We start from the raw sequence: 20,597 nt of genomic DNA, 5'->3' as shown, positions 1-20,597 counted from the left end.
TTGGATTACTTAAATCAAGTAAAAAAATAAATTGAGTAATTTCAAGTAATTCCTTCAAAACATCAAGTAAAACAAAGTAAAAGTAAGTAATTATAAGTAATAGTAAGTAAATATGTAAGTTATATAATTACTCAAAATGAAAAAAGAAAAATACTAAGTAATTTTTTTCTAGTGTGTATGTTTTGGATTTGTAGATAATGTTAAAATACGCCCATATGGGACTTAGTTTAGTAAATGTCGTAGTTCCATAATCCTCTTCACATTATATGTGCAAGAGACTCGTTTCATAGGCCATTAAATATCTTGGTATTATTTTACAATCTCATATCCGCGTCGAATTATTATTAATGCAAATGTCAGTTTATTTTCGACCCATGTGTTTCAATGTCCCTTTTTTATTCTCTCTCTTTAAAAAACCGTAAAAAATAAAAACATAACCCTAGGTCTAACTGAATTTGATCCTGCTTATATTACTTTAACATTTTGTATTCTTTATATGCTTTTAGTTGTGTTTCCCAAATCTGAAATAAATTACAGCAATCATAAAGGGATGGTATATTTAATCCATAAAAACATGAACATAATCATGATAATTGAAAATTATCAAATGTTCAAAATAACTGCCAATTCCTTTTCACAGGAACATTTTAGTAAAGTTTCTATCTAGGGTCATACAACGTTTGATGCGGAACAAAAACAAAAAATCTATAAATTTCATTAATAATTATATTCTCTTACAATGTAACATGACCTACAGGATACTATCCTAATGAACCTATACAATAAACATAAAACCAGGTGTAGTAAATCATTTCTCGCTACATTGAAGACCTGTTGGTGACCTTCTGCTGTTGTGTTTTTTTATTTTGGTCGGGTTGTTGTCTCTTTGACACATTCCCCATTTCCATTCTCAATTTTATTCTGCTAATTGATATACCTTGAAACTTGTTGTTAAAAGGGAGCTTTTTTTTTTCTGTCAGAAATTTACGATGATAAAATGGGCCGGATAAAGAGAGCACTAAATACAAATACCGAGGACAGAGACACTCACCATAAGCAGGTCAATGAGACACAGAATATAAAAAGAAGTCAAACTGATGAGATACCTACGGTTAACAAAGAAACGGCAACCGACGATGATAAAAATGAGTCTTCTTTATTGATACTACATCAGAATTTAGCTACCGAAGTAAATGTTAATATTGATAAAAATAACGATACGAATGAATCGACATCATTTGTAATACCTGAGGATTTAGTTACCGACACAAAGGCTGATCTTGATAATAATAAAAATACGAATGAGTCTACACCATTGGTTATGCCTGATGATTTGATGTCTAATGTGTTTTATAAGTCAACTATTGATAATCCCTCAAATCTTTTTGCATTATGTGAATTATGGGACTTTGCAGGACAAAAAGAATTTTATGCTACACATCAAGCATTTTTAACAAGTTGTGCAGTATACATTGTAGTTGCAGATATGAAGGACGACATAAGTAAACAAAGTTTAAGTCAGTGTTTTGACGATTTTAAGAACATTGGAGGTATGTTTTTTTTAAATATAAGAAAACCAAAAATTGTAGATCTTCAAATATATATAAATATGGCAAAGATAGCCTTCGGTGTTGACATGAATATCAATTATGTGAATTTTTATGAATTGCCTGTTTACAAAATTTAGATTTTTTTTTTAAAAATAAGGATTTTCTTATCCCAGGAATAAATTACTTTAGCTGTATTTGGCAAAACTTTTTGAATTTTGGGTCCTCAATGCTCTTCAACTTTGTACTTGTTTGGCTTGATAACTTTTTTGATCTGAGCGTCACTGATGAGTCTAATGACGACGAAACGCGCGTCTGGAGTGTTAATTTATAATCCTGGTACATTTGATAACTTTTTATTTAAGGGAGAAATCTGTGATTTTTTACTTATTATCTAAATATGCTCATCTTAACATGAAAAACACATTCACAAAGTTTTCAATTTTTATTTTCCTTCTAGAGAACGCAGTAAATCAAGATTTTTTTTTTGGTTGACCCACATGAGCATGATGAGTGGGTTGTGACGTTTCACCCGATTTGATGAATGCTGGCATAAATAATATCTGTAAAATTTTTAATGCTAATCGAAATTTAACATAAATAAAAGCCCACAGATGATCGTTGGTCGTAGTAAATAACCACAACATAAGAATGAAAGAAAATATATATGCGTGTACCGTTGTGTATTGACTGAATAAAACTTCCTTGTATATGAAATTATGTAAATGTAAATACTTTCGAATTGATTTTATAAATTATTGAGATTTTTTCATTAAATATGTATTGAACATTTTTACTGATATCGAAATGAAAATATTTTAAGTTTTATTTATCCTTGTGAATTTGATTATCAATCCAATGCAAAATAATAGTGAACAGATTTAGTAATTGTGAATATTAAGATTCTAAATGGATTAACAAAAATAGTATTGCGTGTTAATACACCAAGTAGATTAACAATAGCGAAACAACAAACACATTGTATAAATTTATTGAAAATTAACATTCCTTTCTTTTTTAATTCCTGACCATGCTGAAGTGTATAATCTGATGTAGAGTAGTTGTCGTTTGTTTATGTAATATATACGTGTTTCTTGGTTTTTTTTATATAGATTAGACCGTTGGTTTCCCCGTTTGAATGGTTTCACACTAGTAATTTTGGGGCCCTTTATAGCTTGTTGTTCGGTATGAGCAAAGGCTTCATGTTGAAGGCCGTACATTGACCTATAATGGTTTACTTTTTTTTAAATTGTTATTTGGATTGAGAGTTGTCTCATTGGCATTCACACCACATCTTCCTATATCTATATACAATATTAAAAATGAAACAATTTTCGAATACATTTTATTCAAAAGACATATAATTAAAATATGAAGTTAATAGAACAGTACTATTAATCTTAAAAATTAAATGTAACATTTCACAATTAATAATAATTGCAAATATGTTAAATTTACTTCACTGAAATTCTTTAACTTGTATTCACACTGTGTCGAAACCACTTCGGCAACAATTGTTCGGACTCGATGGTATCTAACATCCGGCACAATGACGGGACATCAATAGACAAAAGAAACCAAGGTTTCTCCTATTTTTTTTTATTTTTTTTTTCTGATATCGAAGAATTTTTATTCATATACATAAACTTTGACAAACTATGCAAACGCAAAAAATGCGTTTGCAGTTTGTCGTTTATTAGAGATTTCCAATTAAATGACTTTAATCAACGTGTTTCATCCTATTGCATTGAAGCGTGACGGAGGGGAGAATACACTGCATATATTTTTGGCTCTTTGAACACGCATTGTTTGCTGGAATATATATTTTAAGTAGAAATCAACCCTAACTAATATTTTTTATCTTTAAATATTTTGTCATTAAACTTTTAACGATTCTATTGACACAAATGTTATAATGGAATACGTAAGTTAGAAACTTGTAACCAAATACACCCATCATTTCTTGTCATTTCACTTGAACCATATTTTAATACTTCTCCAATTATGAATTTTAAAATCTTCCAAGACAAAAGTTAGCATGAAAATATTAAAATAATTAATTCCGAAGCGAGAAGGTTGTCTTTTAATTGTTTTAACAAGTTTTAACATTCAAAGAAGATTCCAACGCACCCGAATGTAAAAGGTGTACTCGACCATTTATAATTTAATTGAAGCTAATTTGATGTGGGCAGCGATTCACATCATTGATATATATATATATATATATATATATATACAACTCGTCTAAACATCAACCCAACAATGTTAGATCTGTAAATTTGCTTTCGCAAATTTTTGGTTCTTCCCTCGCCGGGATTCGAACCCATGCTACTGTGATATCGTGACACCAAATCGCCTGCACTGCAGCCGTCCCGCTAGACCACACGACCACCTGGGCTCTCAAAAAAGAGCTTTCGGTGGCCATATGTTACCTTTCCACGTCAGTTTTAATCTAGCGGCGTACTACAGTACATGATATATAAGGCATGAAGATGTTATTGTTACAGATCAGCTAAATTATCTATAGTAAAGGATCCTACAAATTAATGTAAGATACAGTCACAGAAAATAATTATATTCATAAGTACGTCTGAGTCAGTGACAACCCTACAACAGATGTATCCATCGGATCGCCATCAATGATGGTGATACATGGCTGTGTACATAATGTATATACAACTCGTCTAAACATCAACCCAACAATGTTAGATCTGTAAATTTGCTTTCGCAAATTTTTGGTTCTTCCCTCGCCGGGATTCGAACCCATGCTACTGTGATATCGTGACACCAAATCGCCTGCACTGCAGCCGTCCCGCTAGACCACACGACCACCTGGGCTCTCAAAAAAGAGCTTTCGGTGGCCATATGTTACCTTTCCACGTCAGTTTTAATCTAGCGGCGTACTACAGTACATGATATATAAGGCATGAAGATGTTATTGTTACAGATCAGCTAAATTATCTATAGTAAAGGATCCTACAAATTAATGTAAGATACAGTCACAGAAAATAATTATATTCATAAGTACGTCTGAGTCAGTGACAACCCTACAACAGATGTATCCATCGGATCGCCATCAATGATGGTGATACATGGCTGTGTACATAATGTATATACAACTCGTCTAAACATCAACCCAACAATGTTAGATCTGTAAATTTGCTTTCGCAAATTTTTGGTTCTTCCCTCGCCGGGATTCGAACCCATGCTACTGTGATATCGTGACACCAAATCGCCTGCACTGCAGCCGTCCCGCTAGACCACACGACCACCTGGGCTCTCAAAAAAGAGCTTTCGGTGGCCATATGTTACCTTTCCACGTCAGTTTTAATCTAGCGGCGTACTACAGTACATGATATATAAGGCATGAAGATGTTATTGTTACAGATCAGCTAAATTATCTATAGTAAAGGATCCTACAAATTAATGTAAGATACAGTCACAGAAAATAATTATATTCATAAGTACGTCTGAGTCAGTGACAACCCTACAACAGATGTATCCATCGGATCGCCATCAATGATGGTGATACATGGCTGTGTACATAATGTATATACAACTCGTCTAAACATCAACCCAACAATGTTAGATCTGTAAATTTGCTTTCGCAAATTTTTGGTTCTTCCCTCGCCGGGATTCGAACCCATGCTACTGTGATATCGTGACACCAAATCGCCTGCACTGCAGCCGTCCCGCTAGACCACACGACCACCTGGGCTCTCAAAAAAGAGCTTTCGGTGGCCATATGTTACCTTTCCACGTCAGTTTTAATCTAGCGGCGTACTACAGTACATGATATATAAGGCATGAAGATGTTATTGTTACAGATCAGCTAAATTATCTATAGTAAAGGATCCTACAAATTAATGTAAGATACAGTCACAGAAAATAATTATATTCATAAGTACGTCTGAGTCAGTGACAACCCTACAACAGATGTATCCATCGGATCGCCATCAATGATGGTGATACATGGCTGTGTACATAATGTATATACAACTCGTCTAAACATCAACCCAACAATGTTAGATCTGTAAATTTGCTTTCGCAAATTTTTGGTTCTTCCCTCGCCGGGATTCGAACCCATGCTACTGTGATATCGTGACACCAAATCGCCTGCACTGCAGCCGTCCCGCTAGACCACACGACCACCTGGGCTCTCAAAAAAGAGCTTTCGGTGGCCATATGTTACCTTTCCACGTCAGTTTTAATCTAGCGGCGTACTACAGTACATGATATATAAGGCATGAAGATGTTATTGTTACAGATCAGCTAAATTATCTATAGTAAAGGATCCTACAAATTAATGTAAGATACAGTCACAGAAAATAATTATATTCATAAGTACGTCTGAGTCAGTGACAACCCTACAACAGATGTATCCATCGGATCGCCATCAATGATGGTGATACATGGCTGTGTACATAATGTATATACAACTCGTCTAAACATCAACCCAACAATGTTAGATCTGTAAATTTGCTTTCGCAAATTTTTGGTTCTTCCCTCGCCGGGATTCGAACCCATGCTACTGTGATATCGTGACACCAAATCGCCTGCACTGCAGCCGTCCCGCTAGACCACACGACCACCTGGGCTCTCAAAAAAGAGCTTTCGGTGGCCATATGTTACCTTTCCACGTCAGTTTTAATCTAGCGGCGTACTACAGTACATGATATATAAGGCATGAAGATGTTATTGTTACAGATCAGCTAAATTATCTATAGTAAAGGATCCTACAAATTAATGTAAGATACAGTCACAGAAAATAATTATATTCATAAGTACGTCTGAGTCAGTGACAACCCTACAACAGATGTATCCATCGGATCGCCATCAATGATGGTGATACATGGCTGTGTACATAATGTATATACAACTCGTCTAAACATCAACCCAACAATGTTAGATCTGTAAATTTGCTTTCGCAAATTTTTGGTTCTTCCCTCGCCGGGATTCGAACCCATGCTACTGTGATATCGTGACACCAAATCGCCTGCACTGCAGCCGTCCCGCTAGACCACACGACCACCTGGGCTCTCAAAAAAGAGCTTTCGGTGGCCATATGTTACCTTTCCACGTCAGTTTTAATCTAGCGGCGTACTACAGTACATGATATATAAGGCATGAAGATGTTATTGTTACAGATCAGCTAAATTATCTATAGTAAAGGATCCTACAAATTAATGTAAGATACAGTCACAGAAAATAATTATATTCATAAGTACGTCTGAGTCAGTGACAACCCTACAACAGATGTATCCATCGGATCGCCATCAATGATGGTGATACATGGCTGTGTACATAATGTATATACAACTCGTCTAAACATCAACCCAACAATGTTAGATCTGTAAATTTGCTTTCGCAAATTTTTGGTTCTTCCCTCGCCGGGATTCGAACCCATGCTACTGTGATATCGTGACACCAAATCGCCTGCACTGCAGCCGTCCCGCTAGACCACACGACCACCTGGGCTCTCAAAAAAGAGCTTTCGGTGGCCATATGTTACCTTTCCACGTCAGTTTTAATCTAGCGGCGTACTACAGTACATGATATATAAGGCATGAAGATGTTATTGTTACAGATCAGCTAAATTATCTATAGTAAAGGATCCTACAAATTAATGTAAGATACAGTCACAGAAAATAATTATATTCATAAGTACGTCTGAGTCAGTGACAACCCTACAACAGATGTATCCATCGGATCGCCATCAATGATGGTGATACATGGCTGTGTACATAATGTATATACAACTCGTCTAAACATCAACCCAACAATGTTAGATCTATCTAACATTGTTGGGTTGATGTTTAGACGAGTTGTATATACATTATGTACACAGCCATGTATCACCATCATTGATGGCGATCCGATGGATACATCTGTTGTAGGGTTGTCACTGACTCAGACGTACTTATGAATATAATTATTTTCTGTGACTGTATCTTACATTAATTTGTAGGATCCTTTACTATAGATAATTTAGCTGATCTGTAACAATAACATCTTCATGCCTTATATATCATGTACTGTAGTACGCCGCTAGATTAAAACTGACGTGGAAAGGTAACATATGGCCACCGAAAGCTCTTTTTTGAGAGCCCAGGTGGTCGTGTGGTCTAGCGGGACGGCTGCAGTGCAGGCGATTTGGTGTCACGATATCACAGTAGCATGGGTTCGAATCCCGGCGAGGGAAGAACCAAAAATTTGCGAAAGCAAATTTACAGATCTAACATTGTTGGGTTGATGTTTAGACGAGTTGTATATACATTATGTACACAGCCATGTATCACCATCATTGATGGCGATCCGATGGATACATCTGTTGTAGGGTTGTCACTGACTCAGACGTACTTATGAATATAATTATTTTCTGTGACTGTATCTTACATTAATTTGTAGGATCCTTTACTATAGATAATTTAGCTGATCTGTAACAATAACATCTTCATGCCTTATATATCATGTACTGTAGTACGCCGCTAGATTAAAACTGACGTGGAAAGGTAACATATGGCCACCGAAAGCTCTTTTTTGAGAGCCCAGGTGGTCGTGTGGTCTAGCGGGACGGCTGCAGTGCAGGCGATTTGGTGTCACGATATCACAGTAGCATGGGTTCGAATCCCGGCGAGGGAAGAACCAAAAATTTGCGAAAGCAAATTTACAGATCTAACATTGTTGGGTTGATGTTTAGACGAGTTGTATATACATTATGTACACAGCCATGTATCACCATCATTGATGGCGATCCGATGGATACATCTGTTGTAGGGTTGTCACTGACTCAGACGTACTTATGAATATAATTATTTTCTGTGACTGTATCTTACATTAATTTGTAGGATCCTTTACTATAGATAATTTAGCTGATCTGTAACAATAACATCTTCATGCCTTATATATCATGTACTGTAGTACGCCGCTAGATTAAAACTGACGTGGAAAGGTAACATATGGCCACCGAAAGCTCTTTTTTGAGAGCCCAGGTGGTCGTGTGGTCTAGCGGGACGGCTGCAGTGCAGGCGATTTGGTGTCACGATATCACAGTAGCATGGGTTCGAATCCCGGCGAGGGAAGAACCAAAAATTTGCGAAAGCAAATTTACAGATCTAACATTGTTGGGTTGATGTTTAGACGAGTTGTATATACATTATGTACACAGCCATGTATCACCATCATTGATGGCGATCCGATGGATACATCTGTTGTAGGGTTGTCACTGACTCAGACGTACTTATGAATATAATTATTTTCTGTGACTGTATCTTACATTAATTTGTAGGATCCTTTACTATAGATAATTTAGCTGATCTGTAACAATAACATCTTCATGCCTTATATATCATGTACTGTAGTACGCCGCTAGATTAAAACTGACGTGGAAAGGTAACATATGGCCACCGAAAGCTCTTTTTTGAGAGCCCAGGTGGTCGTGTGGTCTAGCGGGACGGCTGCAGTGCAGGCGATTTGGTGTCACGATATCACAGTAGCATGGGTTCGAATCCCGGCGAGGGAAGAACCAAAAATTTGCGAAAGCAAATTTACAGATCTAACATTGTTGGGTTGATGTTTAGACGAGTTGTATATACATTATGTACACAGCCATGTATCACCATCATTGATGGCGATCCGATGGATACATCTGTTGTAGGGTTGTCACTGACTCAGACGTACTTATGAATATAATTATTTTCTGTGACTGTATCTTACATTAATTTGTAGGATCCTTTACTATAGATAATTTAGCTGATCTGTAACAATAACATCTTCATGCCTTATATATCATGTACTGTAGTACGCCGCTAGATTAAAACTGACGTGGAAAGGTAACATATGGCCACCGAAAGCTCTTTTTTGAGAGCCCAGGTGGTCGTGTGGTCTAGCGGGACGGCTGCAGTGCAGGCGATTTGGTGTCACGATATCACAGTAGCATGGGTTCGAATCCCGGCGAGGGAAGAACCAAAAATTTGCGAAAGCAAATTTACAGATCTAACATTGTTGGGTTGATGTTTAGACGAGTTGTATATACATTATGTACACAGCCATGTATCACCATCATTGATGGCGATCCGATGGATACATCTGTTGTAGGGTTGTCACTGACTCAGACGTACTTATGAATATAATTATTTTCTGTGACTGTATCTTACATTAATTTGTAGGATCCTTTACTATAGATAATTTAGCTGATCTGTAACAATAACATCTTCATGCCTTATATATCATGTACTGTAGTACGCCGCTAGATTAAAACTGACGTGGAAAGGTAACATATGGCCACCGAAAGCTCTTTTTTGAGAGCCCAGGTGGTCGTGTGGTCTAGCGGGACGGCTGCAGTGCAGGCGATTTGGTGTCACGATATCACAGTAGCATGGGTTCGAATCCCGGCGAGGGAAGAACCAAAAATTTGCGAAAGCAAATTTACAGATCTAACATTGTTGGGTTGATGTTTAGACGAGTTGTATATACATTATGTACACAGCCATGTATCACCATCATTGATGGCGATCCGATGGATACATCTGTTGTAGGGTTGTCACTGACTCAGACGTACTTATGAATATAATTATTTTCTGTGACTGTATCTTACATTAATTTGTAGGATCCTTTACTATAGATAATTTAGCTGATCTGTAACAATAACATCTTCATGCCTTATATATCATGTACTGTAGTACGCCGCTAGATTAAAACTGACGTGGAAAGGTAACATATGGCCACCGAAAGCTCTTTTTTGAGAGCCCAGGTGGTCGTGTGGTCTAGCGGGACGGCTGCAGTGCAGGCGATTTGGTGTCACGATATCACAGTAGCATGGGTTCGAATCCCGGCGAGGGAAGAACCAAAAATTTGCGAAAGCAAATTTACAGATCTAACATTGTTGGGTTGATGTTTAGACGAGTTGTATATACATTATGTACACAGCCATGTATCACCATCATTGATGGCGATCCGATGGATACATCTGTTGTAGGGTTGTCACTGACTCAGACGTACTTATATATATATATATATATATATATCAAATAGAACTTTTTCGTCTTTTATACACATATATGTCAATGGATACCTTAACGTGCATTCGAGGATACAGGGTAGAGGTCGTACCCCTTCCCCCTTTTCGATCGCTGAAAATCTCATGTTTCCACAACAACTATACAAATGTTTAGCGCTTAATCGTCCACAATATTTTTCGCATCGCTCCGCTTGTCAGCATGAATTCAATTATCGACAACTACAACGGGTTACCTCTTTCAAATATCATAATCACAAATTGTATTGCAAGAACAAAACTTAAACGATTTTCGTTCGACTTTGATAAATACTTCATAAACAAAAATGTCTGAATATTAGACTTCTCGCTTGAAACTTTAGAATTACAGATTCCTGACTTGGGACAGACACATTCTTACTAGGTCAATGGTGTAACAGTACGACATAGTTGATCATTATTATAAACTTGATAATAATTCTTTATTTATAAGTTGTAGTTGTTTTTAAGAGTGTGTTCAGCAAGTCTGGATACTATCAGATCGATACATAGTATATTTGGAAATACTAGAAATTGCTGTTGTTATGCTTCGTTTCAGTCTCACAAGTCAGCCCTTTCTTACTGTTTTAATTGAAACATGATCATTTGCTATACATACTTGAATGATCTCTACTGGCTTTAAATTTGATATTTAAAAATGCTATGTAGCATAGAGATGCATGCGTAAAATAACTTCTCGACATAAATTGGCTGAAATATCAGATTATAATTAAGCCTTAAGTTATAATACTTACGACGAAGAAGCCTCAAGCTATATGTATAATACATGTACTACGACGGAGATTTAGCCTCAGGATATAATACTTATGAGGATGAGCATACGTATGTTTGTAATCAGAGATACTTTGGGACAGGATATTTTTTACTATGTACTATAAATTGAAAGTTAACTATCAACAGCGGTCAATGTTTATATTTTCAGATTATTAGTCATCAGCTGCGAATCAAGTACACCTTCTAAGTTACAATCTATATAACGACGTGATGTACATATTTATTGACATAAATTATTTTCAAATACAATATTCTTTTTTTTTATTTATGTTCGTTGACTTTCCGTTGAAAGAAAAGTGTATGTCAACTCTTAAAATTTAAAAAAAAAGGTACAAGACCTGTATTATTTGTTTTTTTTTAGATATACACTTACCGTTGACGTATGTTTTCCCTATCGAAAAAAAATCGGAGATGATAAATTAAGGAGATTTAACTGCAGAGCGTTTGAAATGATGCTTAATAAAGTATAATGCCATCCCAATTATCAATTTTAACAGAGACGCATTCTGATTAACACATTGGGTTTACAATCGATCTTATAATAAATACCCACAGAAGTTAAAATATTATGAAACATTAAAAAACGAAAAGAGGAAGGAACATTAAACAAAAGCAATTACAAATATAAAAAAAAGAAAGGTTCATCAAATTTTGCAAAAGTATATGGGAAAAACAAGGTCATGGTCAAATGAATCGTATGATAGGAAAAGATACGTTTATATACGTGGTCTTATGGCAGTAAAGTTGTGGCGGGAAACTCAATAATCACGTGATACATACAACTCATTATTTCTTTCGTTTTACATCATCTTAGAAATATTTGATAATAATAAAACTTATTATGAATGGGTATCATCGTTTAGGATACTTAATTAAAACCTGAGTAACGCATTTAACAAAATGAATTGGTAAACAATAACCGGTCCCGTTACGTGCGTACGTCGAGTTAGGTACCTATGTCAATTTATTGGAAATCTCTATTAGTACAAACGCTGCATTTGTTTCTAGCTTCAACCTGATTAAACAAAGTATTTGCTTATACATTTTAAAAAAAAAATTGTTTACCAACAACATGTGCATGCTTTAATGAAAGTTCAAACAGGGTCAATTAGAACAGCTTTTACATATCATCGAGCGTAGCGAGTCAAACAATATGTTCACTAGTTTTTAAAAAAATCGTTAAATACATGAATCAATACAATTTTGGCAATCAAAGGTGGGGTCGGGGCTAATCCTTTAAAGTGTATACCGATTTCAAATATTGTATAAAATAAGAAAACAGGGACACCCTACGAAAAATCGGATTATGTGAGTTTGATTATGTTTATTAAAAATATTCCCATTGATATTTTTATACAAGCGAGACAAAGTGATTCGAATGTATAGCGTTTTGAACTATTTGTATAAAAGTGCATATGTCAAAAGCTAGAAGGTTTGACTGCAACATATACAAGTATGGAACGCAATTCTCACGATTTTTTTTTTTCTATTTGCCATATGTCCATTGCCCTTGACCTCATTTTTAAATTATTTTTCATTTGGCCACATGACGATTTATGTGACCGTGCACTTATTTCCATGATTAATTGGTGAATGTTTAGGGTTTTGTGTTGATGGTTTTAATAATAAGAATGTGTTCATGTCCGTCTGGCAGGATTTATTAGTCATCGACTTAAATGGTTCCATAAACAATCGGTTAGTTTTCTGTGACTATTTTTTTTTTATCTTACAGACCTTCATAATAAAATGAATTACGATCATTTAAGTATTTGTGACATGTCAGTGTGTACACTTAAGTATAGATAATGTGTCTTATTTATTTTAAAAAGAAACGCCAGTGAAGTTGTTTGCTATGTCCGATCAAGTTATCTTGTTCGTGAAATTTGAAATTTTCAGTTGTTACACAATTTTGTTTTAAATTCAAGAACAGTGCAATTTTGTTTGGAATTCTTGGTTGTTTTTAGTTTACTTAACTCAAAAGGAAAAGTAACTCTTTTTCATCACTTGGCATCGGTCGACCGTCTTTCATATATTTTATTACATAAATTTTCATATCTAAAATTACTAGGCTGCATTTAACAAACCTTATCTAAAATCATGTCTTATTTGGTTATAATTAGCGTACCTGGTTTTTAATTGTTTACTGTGACCACGCTTGTCAACCAAGATGGCCCTCATGGCTAAAAAATAAACATAGGGGGACTAGCATGTGCATAATGTCAATTATTTAAAAACAGCCGTAGACATAGAAAATTCGAAAGGGCCAAATGATTATCTACAAAATTGACAAAACCGGTGTATTTCAATTTGACATGACCTATTTCTTTCGTTCCATACACAGAAATGCAAGTATTGAGATGCTCATAATGACTAGTTTTGCAATCTCCGAATCAGTATCGGTGTCATACCACCAATTACTCGTTAAAATTTAGAACGTATGTGAAAGTAGGCCTACTCGGACAAAACATTGTGCATTTGATGTCATTGTGTACTTAAACTAACCTACAAATTGGCAGAAATGAAACTTTTGGTGAAAGAGAAATATATTAAGACCATTTTGAGCTAAAATTTACTTGTTTATGAGTTTGCATTCTACATTGAGGATTTATGCACTCCGTAGTATACTTATTTAAGATTTCCATAAAACCAGGGGTTATGTTTAGTGGTACCTCTATTCGGAAGACCTTTTCTTTTTTATTGATGATTTTAAACAGATGTTGAAAATTGGCATGTAGAAAGCTGATACATGTACAATTCAGGATATACCTGGTTTCTATAAAGTTTAACTGAAGGTAAAATATTTAAGGAGCTGTGACAATTGTAAAATTTGGTTGAACAGATATGGACTTTTTATTGGTGGTATGACACCTTTAAGCAAAAAACGATGAAACATCAAAATCAGAAAATAATTGGTTTTTTTGTGTCTTAAATGATCATTTGAGATAAAAATAGCAACATGTCAATCTTTTTGGGGGCAAAATGCCACATATTACAAATATAGACCCTAAAACTTGAGTTTGTGGTATTTTTAGCGTTTCCCATCCTGACAATATGCTTTTATATAAAAAAAAAAATCTTAAATAATGTTATAAATCCACATAAAGTTATTCTGTGGTGTTAAACATTAAAACATGGGTTGTTTACTACCCCAAACAAATTTTGTCATGCAGATTTAATGAAATTTTTTTATTTTCATCCCTTATATCATTGCGTCATACTATGTACTTGGCAGATAGCATAGCCTAATGTAAGCACTGTAGAAACTCACAAAAGTACCATTTATTATTCTAAATGAAATTTTCATATCTTAAATTTTATTAATTGATGTTAAGAAACACAGTTAAATGACCATGACTGCACTTTTGATCGCTATCTTATTCCATTCTCTCACAACTTTGTAATTAGTGTGAACATCCTTACCACATAAAAGTAGATAATGTTTATTAAGGTGACAAATTTGATCTATACAATCTATTCGAAATCTGAGACACAGTTTTGTAGATAATGGCTCCCGGAACAACATATGATAACATCAACCCTTGCATGGGATCTATGAAGAAGCTTATCTCAATTAAAAGAAGAAATTCTCGTAAAATTTTGTAGACACAGTTAACATTATAATTGATTACATAATTGTTGGATAATACCAACATTGCATTTACATCTAGTAGCTATCCATAATTTTTTTTTTTAAATGTTCAAGCATTACAAAGAAAGTTACAGCAAACTGGGAAATTAGAGGTATAACATATAAACAGTATTGGAAATAATTCATAGTTTTATTATTTTTCCCTGTTATGTATACATATTCAAAGTATCTAATTTGGTCTCAGACTTTTATTTATTGAAAAATGTTGTTATATTTCAGAGTATGTTGATTTTTGGTTTGATTCTATACATTGCCATCGAACAACCAACGAAAAAACTATTGACGGACACATCGATCCTCCGATTTTATTAGTGTTCACTGGAAAGGATAAATATAAAAAGGTAATACAGTAAAAAAAAACATCTCCTTATTTGTATATTGAAAGCCCACACAGTTTCTGTATAATTTTCATGAGAGCTGGAAAGAAGATACAAATTATAATATATATATTGGAAGTTCATAGGGTAAATTTCCTGACATTTTCAGTACAAACAGTATTTTTTTCAACTAGAGAGTCGCTCACCTTGGTCTATCTGCATATTAAACAATGGACACAGAAAAATTCAAGACAAAATTGTGTTTTGGTGATCGTGATGTGTTTGTAGATCTTACTTTACTGAACATTCTTGTTGCTACATTTATCTTTATCTATAATGAACTCGGCCCAGTAATTACAGAGGAAAATATTTCTAAACATTTACAAAAAATTATGAAAATTGATAACAGATGACTATACAGGACAATTACTCCTCAAGGGGTTAACTGACTATTTTGGTTTAGTTGACTTATTTGTAGATCTTACTTTGCTAAACATTATGCTGTTTACAGTTTATCTCTATCTATAATAATATTCAAAATAATAACCAAAAAAACTGCAAAATTTCCTTAAAATTATAATTCGGGGGCAGCAACCCAACAACGGGTTGTCCGATTTGTTTGGACATTTAGAGCAGATAGATCTTGTTGTGATCAACAATTTTACTCCATGTCAGATTTGCTCTAAATGCATTGCTTTCAGAGTTATAAGGCAAAATCTACATTTTACCCCTATGTTCTATTTATAGCCATGGCGGTCTTGGTTGGTTGGCAGGGTCACGCCAAATTTTTTTTTTAAACTAGATACCCCAATGATGATTGTAGCCAAGTTTTGTTAACTTCGTTTCAGCCGAAAAGATTTTTGTAAAAGTTTACGGACGACGGACGACAGACGCCAAGTGATGCGAAAAGCGCACTTGACCTTTCAGGTCAGGTGAGCTTAAAACGACCATTGAATTGATTGTCATGTAAACACAGAAGTGATAACTACTGGCCATAGGTGGTGAAATTCCCATGGAAGAAACGTGCACCGGCAGTGGCATCGACCCAGTGGTGTAAATAGTTATCAAAAGTACCAGGATTATAAGTTATAACGCCAGACGCGCGATTTGTTTTTAAATAAGACTAATTAGTGAAGCTAAGATGAAAAAGTCATCAAACCATAAAAGTACAAAATTGAAGAGCAGTGAGGACTCATAATTTATAAAAACACAAAGTTCAGGTATATCAAAACCTTTGAACACTACGTTAGGCAGACTAACACCAGCTCTAGATATTTTCAAAAGCCATGTAATGTAAATCTACAGCTGCTAAAAATTGTGCTCTGGTGGTTGTAGTTAAAGCTACTAAAGGAAAAGTTTAAAAGTCAAATTCTTCACATCCCAAGTGGATGGTCTCCTGCTCTTAGTGGATTCAGGTAAACGCAACCTTTCAACATGTGTAAAAAAAAAAAAAAATAGCACCACCATCTTTACAAAAAGAAGGACGAAAGATACCATAGGGACAGCCAAACTCATAAATCTAAAACAAACTGACAACGCCATGGCTAAAAATGAAAAAGACAAACGAAAAAACAATAGTACACATGACACAACATAGAAAACAAAAGAATAAACAACACGAACCCCACCAAAAACTAGGGGTGATCTCAGGTGCGCCGGAAGGGTAAGCAGATCCTGCTTCACATGTGGCACCCGTCGTGTTGCTTATGTGATTTCAAATCCGGTAAATAGTCTAACCCGGTAGGTCACATTCATGAAAGGGAAGGGGGTTGTATTTACCACGTAAGGAACATATCCGATATCATTTGTGAAACAGTTATTCCATAACGGTCAACCAACTCGTGATGGCGTCCATAATATTATGGTGCTGCAGGAATGTTGCTACATAAAAATGGAAAGTTCACAATTGGAAAGCTGAAATAATCTTTTTTGTCGTAAGTTTTGTTTTCAAGCGACCCTTATTGTCAATTTCTAGATATAAGTCAAGATATGAGCCGACTTATCTGTATCTGTAGTATCCTTTATCTCTAGTTCAATGGGATAGATGCGTTTCACATAGTCACCAAATTTTGACTTGTTTCGTGAAAGAACATCATCTATATAGCGGAAAGTAGAGTTAAAGGATATTGTTAACTTCTATCCTTCTTTCTAAAAGTTCCTGCATAAAGTCAGCCTCATAATAATAAAGAAACAAGTCGGCAAGTAGAGGGGCACAGTTTGTTCCCATTGGAATGCCGACAGTCTGTTGAAAAACACGTCCTCCGAACCTAACAATATGTTGTCAATCAAGAATCTTGATAATATCAGTTTCAGATAATTTTTTCTTTGAATCAGTGATTCTTTACAAAGTAGGATGTATCCCTCCCTGAGACAAGATACTTGTATCTACGTTGGCCATTCTTCTTTATGAAGCAAAGTAATACCAACTCTTTCAATTTGTCTTTTAGTTTGGAATGTGGAATACTTGTGTAAAAAGTAGAAAAAGTCAAATATTTTAATACTGTTACAAGATGAAAGAGAGTTAGATTGTTTGTACTGATTCACGCCACTTCTAGAATAGGCAGTTTCACAATGACTTTGAAGCCAGTCTTTGATTGCTGATAAAATAGATGTTAATAATTGAGAGAGAGGTTTCGTGGAGCACTTGGAAGACTCAGCAATATACCGCTGTTTGTAAGGACATTTTAAAGTTGTATTTCCAATTGATGGATTTAGGTTCACGATATTTTGGACCTTTCGATAACACATTTCGTAGAGAAGTGTAAAAAATGATACTGTCTGTGTCAACTTTTACCGAGTGGTATTAAACACTAAAAACGGAAAGTTTCTGTGGGTTTTTTTTCCAATCACACAATTAATAACATCCTTTTCTGATGATCGAAAGCAATCTTTTTGCATTTGAACACATACCAATTTCCCACTAATAAGTGATTCTGGGTTGTATGTGGTATAGTTCCTAAATCTTCGTGTTGAGGATATATAATGGGCAAATAAATTAATATTGCTATTAGTTCTGAGTAGGCAAAACACGGAATAATCAAAATAGCCCTTTTAATGTTGGCCCTGTAAATTTTCATTACAATATACCCCACGTAGAAAAATGGTTGGAAAAGATATGGTCCAAGTTCAGACCATGACAAACTGAAAGCATCTATAAAAGTAGCAAGTGGATCAAACGTCCACAAACCAAATTTGGAATTTAAAACGTGAAGCAAATAAATTTATGGTTGTATGTTGTGATGGTACACTATTGTTTCAGGTAAGGACGAAGGTTGGTACCTATCGAAACGTTTAAACCCACTGCAATTGTTTGCACCTGTCTTAATCCCGGAATCTGATGTGCAGTAGGTTTCGTGATTTATAAGTCCTCCTTGTTCTTGTTTTTTTTTCGTATATAGATAAGACCAATGATTCTCACGTTAGAAGGTGTTTACGCTAGTCATTTTGGGGCCCTTTGTAGCTTGCTGTAAAGTGTGAGCCACGGCAAAATGACAAGTAATCTATATGACGCAAGCGTTCTGACAGGGTCAATCCAGCAAATGTTCCTTCAAATATGAATCCCCATCCTCTACCGATGCATCTATTTCTATCAAAATCTTTTTTTGTATGGGTCTAATCAGTTTTCCATTTGCTGATTAAATTTTTAAATTGTTAATCATCGTTTTAGCTTTGGATTCCTGTATACACGTTTGATAATAAAATCCTGATGACATAAGTGCTTTTACCTTATAGCTCTTCACATTTTTTGTAATGTAATGGTCCAAATTAAAAGCACAGTAGTATACCACTGTTCGAAAGTCATAAATCGATTGAGAGAAAACAACACGAGTTACTTACAGATATTCCATTAAAAGCATTAAAGTTAAGCCTTTTTCAACTAAATTTGATAGTTCGTTCTTATGTTGTATTGGTATACCACTGTTCCAGGTAAGGGGGAGGGTTGGGATCCTGCCAACAGGTTAAACCCCGCCACATTATGTATGTATGTGCCTGTGGTTCAGTGTATGTCGTCTGTTTATGTGTAACATATGTGTTTTTTATGTAGATAAGGCCGTTTGTTTTCTCGTTTGAATTGTTTTGCATTGTCATTTTGCGGCCTTTTAAAACTGACTGTGCGGTATGGGCTTTGCACATTGTTGTAAGCCGTTGTGACCTATAGTTATTAATTTCTGCGTATTTTTTTTTTAAGAGTTGTCTCATTGGCAATCATACCCCATCTTCTCTTTTGATACATCAATGATACAAAGTTTTTTTTTCTATGTTGTGTATTCTTTACTATTATTTGTATATTTGTCTTTTTATTTTTAGCCACCGTTGTCAGTTTTTTATTCTATCTATGAGTTTGACTCTCCCTCCGATATGTTTCGTACCTCTTTTACAGTAACACACTTCTGTGCAAAAGTCATTTTCGAAAGGGATATCAGTCAGCAAAATTTTAGGGAAGAAATAAGGACGGGCTTTCTATAATTTATGCGGAAACAGTTCATCAAGCTTCTGCACCATTTTTTCAACACTACCTCTTTCTCTAGAGTTGAATCAAGAGGTTTTGCAGATGAACTACCACTCCACATGGACTTCCTTTTCACAGGTTTTGTTGATTTTTGACTAGTAATATCAATGCCTTTTATAGTTTACTAGGCTCTTTGACTGTTTAAGAATAGGGTTTTATTCAAACTACCTCTTGTTTTTTCAATTACATTCATCATCTTCAACTTTATCAGGAACAAATAGATAATGAAATGCTTAGCCATCACCTCATTAGTTTCAAACCCCATGGGATGCGAAATTTCATCATCTGGTCTTCTGTCGACAGACAGTACAACGCTTGCCTAAGTGGGTATCCGTTTGGATGTTCGGGATGTATCACGTTTACGGCCATATCCGGTCATAATGGGGAAGTTTAATCCGATGTAGCGTATACAGAGAGTGCCACGCTCGAAGCACATTCCGAACCCTTGCAACAGTTGTATGGGTCCGTATGTGGCCTGTTACAAGGCAAATTTCCTGCATCTATCCAATATATACTCATTTTCACGGCCAGTTGCAATCAAAATAATCCCGACCTTCATCCCAGATGACCTTTATATTGTATTTATTGTTAACTTGTTCTTGTCCTGAACATGCATTTTCGTCATCTCGATAAAGCAAAACATCTGTATTGTCAAAATCAGTTATTGTAACAAAACATGTGTACCTTAACAGGTAAGACACGTGCTCATTCTGAAGAATAAAAACGACCTTCAGGTAAAAAAAAT

The 20,597-nt window shown here is 35.1% G+C and overlaps 1 protein-coding gene across 1 annotated transcript in view; it reads left to right on the top strand.

Annotated features, from left to right (window-relative positions):
- Nucleotides 1-1,321: 1,321 nt before the first annotated feature.
- Nucleotides 1,322-20,597, top strand: part of LOC134701177 (uncharacterized) — a 36,703-nt gene continuing 17,427 nt past the window's right edge. The window contains exons 1-2 of the mRNA XM_063562316.1: nucleotides 1,322-1,550; nucleotides 15,245-15,366. Coding sequence (XP_063418386.1) covers nucleotides 1,322-1,550; nucleotides 15,245-15,366 — 351 coding nt within the window. The remainder of the gene's footprint in view (nucleotides 1,551-15,244; nucleotides 15,367-20,597) is intronic.

Source organism: Mytilus trossulus, unplaced genomic scaffold, assembly GCF_036588685.1.
Source record: "Mytilus trossulus isolate FHL-02 unplaced genomic scaffold, PNRI_Mtr1.1.1.hap1 h1tg000233l__unscaffolded, whole genome shotgun sequence".
Classification (NCBI taxonomy): domain Eukaryota; kingdom Metazoa; phylum Mollusca; class Bivalvia; order Mytilida; family Mytilidae; genus Mytilus; species Mytilus trossulus.
The sequence above is the reverse complement of the archived record's forward strand: the minus strand, read 5'-3'. Positions and strand labels throughout refer to the sequence as shown.